Source organism: Rhopalosiphum maidis, chromosome 3, assembly GCF_003676215.2.
Source record: "Rhopalosiphum maidis isolate BTI-1 chromosome 3, ASM367621v3, whole genome shotgun sequence".
Lineage (NCBI taxonomy): Eukaryota > Metazoa > Arthropoda > Insecta > Hemiptera > Aphididae > Rhopalosiphum > Rhopalosiphum maidis.
In genome coordinates this window covers 15166489-15176215 of record NC_040879.1, presented here as the reverse complement: position 1 = coordinate 15176215, position 9727 = coordinate 15166489, and the positions used below count along the sequence as shown (strand labels likewise).

The 9727-nt window shown below is 25.8% G+C and overlaps 1 protein-coding gene across 1 annotated transcript; it reads right to left on the bottom strand.

Annotated features, from left to right (window-relative positions):
- Positions 1-5238: 5238 nt before the first annotated feature.
- LOC113559976 (piggyBac transposable element-derived protein 3-like) lies at positions 5239-8210 on the bottom strand. Its single transcript, XM_026965769.1, has 3 exons — positions 7925-8210; positions 6543-7627; positions 5239-5274 (listed from the first exon to the last, which is right to left on the bottom strand). The coding sequence occupies exons 1-3, from the start codon at positions 8208-8210 to the stop codon at positions 5239-5241; spliced, it is 1407 nt and encodes a 468-aa protein (XP_026821570.1).
- Positions 8211-9727: the final 1517 nt, after the last annotated feature.

The following is a 9727-nucleotide window of genomic DNA, read 5'->3' as shown; positions in this document are numbered from 1 at the left end:
CAGAAAATACGTACTTATATTTTCTAAAAAATATAGAATAAAAATTATTATTTAATTATTTTATTATAAAAATATAATATAATTATTTACAATAATTAACGAGTAGAACCATATTGTTTTTATATTTATGAAATATTTCATAAAATTGATTTGATTTTATTTATCATAATTTATGATTTTTTTGTGATTACATTGGTGTTACAGTCCAACTCTAGAAATATGCACCCCCCTCAACACTTATTGTTTGACCATTAAAATTTATACACATTTTAGTCAATCTTCTACTACATTTATTTAATACAAAATTATAAATTACAAAATATAATTGTTTCCAATATTTTTAATTTCTTTCTCCTGGCCAATCCAATTAATAAACCATCCGACAAGCTCATTGTGACACGCTCCCTCATATAATATTATGATCTCAGTAAGAGTGGAAGTCGTGGTAGTCATCTCAATATAACATTTGGTTTTCTAGTCAACTCGTTTCCTTTTCGTGGACTTCCCAGTTCGACTTTTCTTCGTTGATAGTTTGATGCGTTTTATTTTAGTTATATAACTTTATTCAAATAGTACAAACAATGAGCAAAATAATTTATTACATTGACATGGCCATGTTTGTGGTTTTATTGCCCGAATAATTGTGTTGTCATACCTTTCATGTATAGGTTTTATTTAGTTAATATAATATAAACTCACAAAGTTGCAGTACTTATTAACGTGTGCAATGATTAGATTAATCGAATTAATTGTGCAACATTTAAATATTAAAATCAATAGTTTAAAAATTGTGTCTTTGTATTAAATTTAAGAGTTTTCAGAAATGCATAGTTGCTCCATTTTTAGAGAAGTTAATAATTTAAAGAATGAATCATACTAATATGTTGTTTTAGATACTTTAACTAATGTAAAAAATGTTTACAATATCATATTTTTTTAGTCAAATTATATAACTAACTATAATCTAATTAATTATTTAATATTAAAAAAAAAAAAAACACCGAAAATACTTACCCTGTATTACTAAAAAATAAAGATAACTAATTATTTTCAGTAATAAACACATAGAAACATATTGTTTTAATATATTTTATTTATTCAATTATTAACATATAAAAACATAAATTATTATATATTATTTAAATATACGTATATAAATAGACGGTTTTTATGAGAAGGGGCACAAGTCATTTTTTTTCATACGTTAATTTTGTGTGAAATTTTTCGCGCGATCGAATGGTAGCACTGCCGTGGTCGTACGAGGATTTGTTATTACAGTATTTTAAACTTCGATACGGCACAAGTCAAAATCAACTATTTTTTTTATATTTAAAAGGGCACAAGTCATGTATTAAATTTTAAATGTATATAATATAGCTGTCCCCGTGCACTGTGTTGCCGGTACAAAATGCACCCGTGTTAAGTTTGGTTGCATATATAATGTTAACGATGCTAACATTTAGCGTAAGGATAAAGACTATTTTTGGTTTTCTGATTTGGTGTATAAGAATTGATGATATCTCTGACATATCAATTTTACATAACTGTCCCGCTTAGAGTTGCATTTTTTCAATCGATTAACCGATTATGTATCATTTGTTAAAAATAAATTAAGGTTTATAATGATTATAGTTGACTAATTTATAGCTATTAAAATTTTATAATATTGACACATTAAAACAATTAAATATTAATAATTTTTTTGAAGTGTATAAAATAGACACAAATCAAAATCGTTTTTTTTTTATTAAATTTGCAATTGGTCACAAGTCATTAATAACTAAATAATAATGTAATCTCTTTAATAAAAGTAGGTTGAAAAAACGTGGAAAATTATAAATAAAACATAAACAAAAAAACAATTTAGATTAAGTAAAGAATAAAAATTTTGGAATGTTTTATGCCTCTCCTGAAAACCAACGAAAAATAACTTGTGCCTCTTCTCATGAAAACCGTCCAAATATATTTCGAGAAATGTTTTTTTGTAGTGACATTGGTATTAAGATACAACCCAAGAAGTTTATCTTCCGTCAACACTTATTGTTTGTCCATTAATATTTATATACACTTATTCAATTGAATTCTATTGAAACAAAATTACAAATTACAAAATATAATTGTTTTCAATATTGTTAACTATTTAGTATTTTCTCCTGGCCAATCCAATTTACAAACCATTCGACAAGATCTTTGTGACGCACTCTTTCATACAATATAATGATATCAGTAAGAGTGGAAGTCGTGCTATTCATCTCAATAAAACATTTGGTTTTCTAGTTAACTCGTTTCCTTTTGGTGGACTCCCCAGTTTGACTTCCCCGTTGATATGTGAGATTTTAGTTATAGAACTTTAATCAAATAGTACAAACAATGAGCATAATAATTTATTATAATGGGCTGAGCATGTTTGTGTTTCTATTTGCCCAAATAATTGTATTGCCATACCTTTCGTGAGTGTGTTTTATATATTTAATATAATATAAATTCACTAAGTATGCAGTAGTCTTATTAACGTGTACAATGATTAGATTAATCGAATTAATTGTGCAACATTTAAATATTTTAATTCAATATCAATAATTTTAAAAATGATTCTTGGTATTAAGTTTAAAAGTTTTCTGAAGTGTATAGTTTCTCTATTTATAGAGAAGTTTACAACTTAGATAATTTTACAAATTATTTATTGTTTTACATTAACTAATGAAATATATACATCCGCTATAGATAATATTGAAATTTGTTTTTTTTATTTTCAAATAATTACCTTCAATTTTCGCATCTACGTCATATATATCATCTGTAAATTTATTATATAAGTATAATACAAATCTTCAGTCAATTTAACTTGTTTAATCTAACTGTTCCCTAATATTATTTTAAACCAGGAAAATATAAACTTAGTACATGTAAATATGCACTTTTAATGGAGGATTTAAATTTTATATTTAAAATTACTAATAATAGTGAACTATCATACGGATTATAATATGTATTATAATTTTACTTGTATAAAGTTTCTAGGAAAAAAATACTGTAGCTGTTTGAAGAATAGCAATAACTAAAAAATTATTAATTGGTTTTTAGCCTGTAACATTACTATATTAGTGAGGCTAATTTCGTATTGGTTGTTTAGGTGCGAGGTTTCATAAAATGCTGTTTATTTCAATACTTAGTAAATACACGTTCTTTAGATAACTAGTTACTGATATAGAGATAGTATAAATTGTCGTCGTAAAATAATATGTGTAGTTTTTAAAATTAAAAATTATGTTGATGATGATATTCTTCTAAAACAAAAAACGCTTGTCAAGTCAGAGATCGGCATCATGTAAACTTTCTTGATTTTCAATTTTTAGAAATTTATTAATTTTATGCAATATGTATGTATATTGTATTTTATTTTTATTTTCATTTAGTGATCTCCGACACCGGAGAGCGGATTTTGTTGTTTGGGGGTCTTGTTAGATTCACATTGTTTAGGAGAAGTGCAGTGAAGATTTTCAGAACTTTATTTATAGTTAATTCACTATACAGCTTCAAAAAAAATGAAAACACATTTTATTAGGCGTTTTTTATGTTTTTCAGCTTTATAACTTTGTAGTGAGTTAACGATTGAAGGTAAAGTTCAGAAAATCTTTACAGCACTTATTCTCCTAGTCAATGTGAATATAACAAGACCCCAAATAACAAAATCCGTTCTGCGATTTCGGTAATCTACCACGCTAAATGAAAATATAGCAAAAAATAACTATTTATTTAATTCGACATTTTGTATCTACTTGATAATCCGTTTTTAATGAACTATCTACTAACTTATTTAGCTATAATAGTTTTGGAGAAAAGTTAAAAAAATAGAAATTTTGGGACTTTTCATGCGGACGTTTTTGTAGATTCAAATCGTTATACCGCTTGGGCGTGATATCGGGTGGTTGTCATTAATATTTTGTGTTAAAGCTAGCCTAATGTTCCACCTATTCATTATAAATTAGTTACATTTTTATCATTTTCTCATTTAATAAGAATTCTTGAAGTTTAAAAAATTCAGACTTTTTTCATTTCAATCACCATACTTACTTGATTGAAAATCAAGAAAATAAAAATGTTAGCCAAAATATTTCGCTACGAGCATGTTAAATAAGTATCTAAATTTAATGAAAAATAAAGACTAATATTATATACATTTATTGTGCCGATACAAAAAAGGTATATGAAAAATGAATATGTCAATCGCGCTATTAAAAAATAATAATTACATAATATTATTATAAAACAATCATAGTTAATTATTTATTTTTATAAATAATATTGATATAATATAGGTATAATTTATATTTTCTTTGTATGTCATTTATAATTAGTAGATAATTTGATACCAAAGTTTAAATGTTACACAAGTTATGATTATGACCGTGTCAAACATTCATCAAAAAAGTTTATAAAAGTATAATATAATTAACACCCCGTAACATATAATTAATTACCACGAAAACGAGCAACATTCTTTAGAAAATCTGTTAAATTTAATAATATTAAATTATTATATTGTAAAAATATAACATCAAAAATTGATAAATTTATAAGTTTAAAAATATTAAATAAACTGATATCGTTTTAACCATAATAAAGAAGAGCCTAACATACTATAGATTCTTTGAATATTTTGTGATTTATTTTTCAAATCCGTTATTGCAATTCTACCAAAGTGTTACAATATATGTACAATATGTTGAATGTAAAATAAAAATCCATATACCTTGTATATCAATTACTTTAACAACTTTGAATATAATGCAATCAATAATGTGTTATATGATTGATTTTATATTAATATGACCTTATAAAAATTGTAATAAAGATGTCAGATAACTTACTGCTTAGAGCATATTAGGAATTGTGTTATATTTTTTAAGACTTTGTCAATTTTTGTCAAAAACTGGATTTATATTAAGTATTCCTTATTATTTTTTTTTTATTTGTTCACCGATTAATTTCATACATACTAGATTTTTTAAATGTTTGGAAGTAGCTACTAGGTTCAATTTATTATCATAAACCACAATTAAAGTTTAAGACTCGAGAATACTTTTTACTAATAATTATTTTTGCACACACATACATATATCAACATGTTTTTCTTATAGCTATAACAATTTTAAATATAAGAATACGAAAAATTGAATTTAAAATGAGAATCACCAATCAATATTAAAGACTAAGATTAATAATTTTATAAATTTATCATTTAGAATTATGGTCAGTAAACCCAACCATCATCTAAAAATACACAATTTAATAATATATCAACCTTTTAATACTAAATATTAAAACCATTTAAATTTCTATTTATTTACTAATTATAAGTTAAAAAATATTACATTTGCAATCGGCTGAAAAAAATAATTTAGATTAATATAGTATTATTATGATATAATTATGTTTAAATGACATAATATGTAGTCCATGGATGGCCAGTGAGAAGAGACTCGTGAGCCACCAAATATATTAATAAATATGAAAGAGCCAAAATGTAAAAAAAAAAAAATCATATTATTATATAATTTTTATATTTAATATTAAAATATATTAATATTTATAATATTTGATATTTTTATGAAAATGTCCTCCTTTATATGCGGCCCGTTATCATATAATTTATATATAAATTATATGATTTCATATTAAAACATTTTTTTTTTGTAAAAATGTTATGATAAGATGCGAGCCCCACGGTTTGGCCATCCCTCCCCAGTAATAGACTCTAAAATCGCATTGATATATTTAATAAGATATATCCATATGATTCTACAATCACTCCAATTCTTTTGTATGCATTTTAATATTTTTCAAATTTTAAACAATTAAATTTATTTTATTCTAAGCTGATGTAGCCCTTTCAGCTCTAACTTACACATTTGTGTATGATAATGCAATACACCTAATAGCCTTAAATTATTTGTACAATAATATAACTTAGGTACTGACCTACACATTTGTGTAGGTAAATCAATATTGCCCTAAAAACCTGAGATATATCAAGTGCTTATAACACTTAAATATATTATATATACATCATTATAGTATTGTAGGCTTGTAAACCATTATTAGAAATATTATTTGATGATTAGGTTAGCAAAAAACATACCAAAACATTTGTGTAGGTTAGGTATCAATAAATGTAATAATTATTAAGATAATATATTTTTATACACCAATATAACCATACTTTTATTTTTTAAATATATTACAATTTAAATTTTTTTATAAAATAAAAACCAAAAAAAAATAAGTCATCTCGACTTTAACATAATTATTTAACTTTAAATTTTAAAACTTATAAAAAACAGTGAGTACCTATACTAAGTTAATTTTTAGTTTAAAAATCTATTAAATATGACTATATTTTATTTATTTTTATGAAAACTAGTAAAGCAGTTGTTTTTTGCTGTAAGGCATAAATAAATATTACATTTTGTACATATTACCCTCGTTCTACTTTTGCAATTCTTCATCCTGCAGTTCCTAGCTGTTGATAATTTACTTACTTCGGGCCAATGTTCAAATCCGTCTTTTACCTTTGTTGTTGGTGGAACTGGAGCTCTATAATTTTGTGGCCTATATAATTTTTGAGGAACTTCTTCAGTATCTGACGAACTGGATTCTTCAGGTAATGAACGTTTTTTTACAGTTGTAGATAGCCATTCTTGAGCAACAGACATTTTAAAGTTCATTAGGTCCAAGATTTCTTTTTTAGGTAATCGCATTTTTTCAGCATCTTCACGGTACTCCATCCATGCGTTCACTATACTTAAATCGATAAAATGTAATGCCACTTTTAGGGTCCATTTTTTGGTTTTTACCCATGTTCGATAACATTCAATCTGTTGATCACATACGTCAACTCCATCCATATATTGATTATATGATTTTACAATAGCTGGACAAGGAACTTCAATTTCTTTGCTTTCTGTCTTACTCCATCTCTTTACCGTAACATGTGGCTCTGCTCCTGTTATAGTAGATAGTAAAGTAACACATTTGCTATCTTTCCATTTAACTGCTGTAATTTTGTTATCACCTCTAGTGAACTCTTCCCAGGCACCTCTTTCAAATTTTTTGTCCTGATTAAAATGAATATTTTTAAGCCGATTTGACATTATTGTACCTGTAGCCATTATTTTTTTGCTTATCAATCGATCCATTAACGACACAGTAGTAAAATATCGATCAAAAAATAAAACTGATCCTTCGGGGATAGTTTGAGATAAATGAATAACAACCGCAGGTCCTAGTCCCAACGTTTTGTCTTGAAACGGTGTTTCGGCACCTTGATATATTTCAAAATCTAAAACTTTGCCTTTAGACGTTGTAATAACAAAATTTTTTAAGCCTGTTGGTCGGGGTTTATTTTTTACGTACTGCCTGTTGGGACATCGACCTGTAAAAGGTATCATTTGCTCGTCGATTGAATAACAGCCAACCGAACGTGATATACTCCTACAAGTGTTATGAACTTGGTCAACAATTGGTTGAATTTTCCAAAGTTTACTATTATTATCGGTTGGACGGTTATTTATATCAACATAGTGTAGACAAGTACGTAAAATTAAAAATCTGTCCCTAGTTATAGCTTGAGAAATACAAATTAAACCATAACTTCTATTCCAGTACATACGAAGTCGTGGGTACTTTATTATGCTAATCATTGCATGAACGCCGTATAATATTTTAATTTCGTCAGCTGTTGTTTCTTTACCCATTTTATTTAAAGCGTACATATAGGTGTATAATGCAGCGTTTTCAAAATGTTGATTTGTTAGATATTTTTGAACATAAGTCAGAGGTGAGGGAATATTAATTGGTAAGTGAGGTCCATATGTATTATATTCTGGCAACAGTGTTCCAGTAAATGGTTTTTGTGACCAACCAATGTTTACTTCTACTACATTTTGTACAGGAGAATCGCCTATTGCATGTTCAGGGACCGACATAATTGGTACTTCAATTTGATTAGGAATAATAATTGGTACATTACCATTATGTATACTTTTATCACAATCTTCATCTGAATCTGAAAAATCAGATTCCCCAACATTTTGTGAAGTTTTGGGCTTCCAAGCATCTGAATCATCTCCACTTTCACATTCAAAATCTGAATCACTTAATGTAGCCATCAGTTCAATAAAACTTGTACTTAACTTCGCACGACGCATAGTTAATATTTAAATTAAAATTCAATAAAATCAAATAATATTTAAAATTATCATGATATCTACTTAACACATAAGCCGAACACGCACAAATGTGTAGGTCAACAATACGACGTTATTTCGCGCGAATGGTGAACAACAACTAATGTTCAATAAAAAAATTTAAAACATCGTAATATTTTAATTTAAATCGATATGTATTGCGATAAGATATGTTAAATACGAGTTATTTATAACCATCGGAAATTGACTATATTTGGACTGTATAAATGAGATATTAAAAAAAAAAAAATGTACTAAATTATAAATAGAAAATTGTGGAATTATTCTGGTTGGTTATCGGTAATATACACAATCGTGTAGTGTAGGAACGAAACCCGTATCATATTTCATAAAAATAATACAATATTTTGAATCTAACATACACATTTGTGTAGGTTAGTAAACAATAAGAACTAAAATAAAACTTAGGCTCAGTATTTAATTATTATGCACATAAGTGTAGGATAGGTGAAAATTGCTACGATGGTAATTTGTAGGCTCGGGCTGAAAGGGGTAGAAATAAATATTAAATTTATAGTTTATAAGTAACTTTAATTTGATGTATCTTTCTAAAATGACAATGGCAATGTGTCAAAAGAATAATGTATGTTATATTTTATTAGTGATAAATAATAACTTATTTATATACTATAACTTTATTTACTCGGTATATTTAAATTTTATGTAGAGCAAATTTAACATTTTTTTTTATCAAAAACAATACAAATTTTTAATAAACTTTCAGGCTTAACAATTTTGTTACCTAAATATATTGTTAATATTGTTGTGTAAACATTAAAAGTAAGAGATGATGTAATTTATATTGTTCTCTAGTTTAATAGCAAAATAGGTGTGAATAATTGGTTTTAGTTTCTAGATAAATTATAACGGAATATACAAACCATCATATTTATATATATTAATACAACAAAAAAATAAAAAATAAATACATTAATAAATTTTACCAGCATCTGCTTCGCTCAATTCAGGACAATTTTTTTTCTCCTCTGAGAAAACATAAAATGCAAGAAACGATATAAGTTAAGTATGAATTTCAATACAATAATAATTAAAATAAAAAACAATAAATAAAATGATCATACCTTTAAATTCATCGAGAAAATGATCAAATGCGGTCGCTGGAATAATCAAAATTGAAAGTACTGTAATTGTATAAGTTATAAAATAATTCATTTTAGTTAATTGTTATGTACGAAGAATAAAATATATGTGAACGTTAAATAACCATATGATAATAAGAATAGGTACTTTTCGACTTCATTTTATAAGCTATTCTCTCCCAACCCACACTACAATCATTAAAAATAAACAATGAGGAAATAATATGCTACAACAAATATACTAAGGCAACAAAAAATGATTCATTATTTGTCTTTTTTCGCATTAAGCAATATATTGAAATATACTTAACCCTTTTTAAGTTCTTTTATGACACGTGTAGACAAAACAGTATTTAT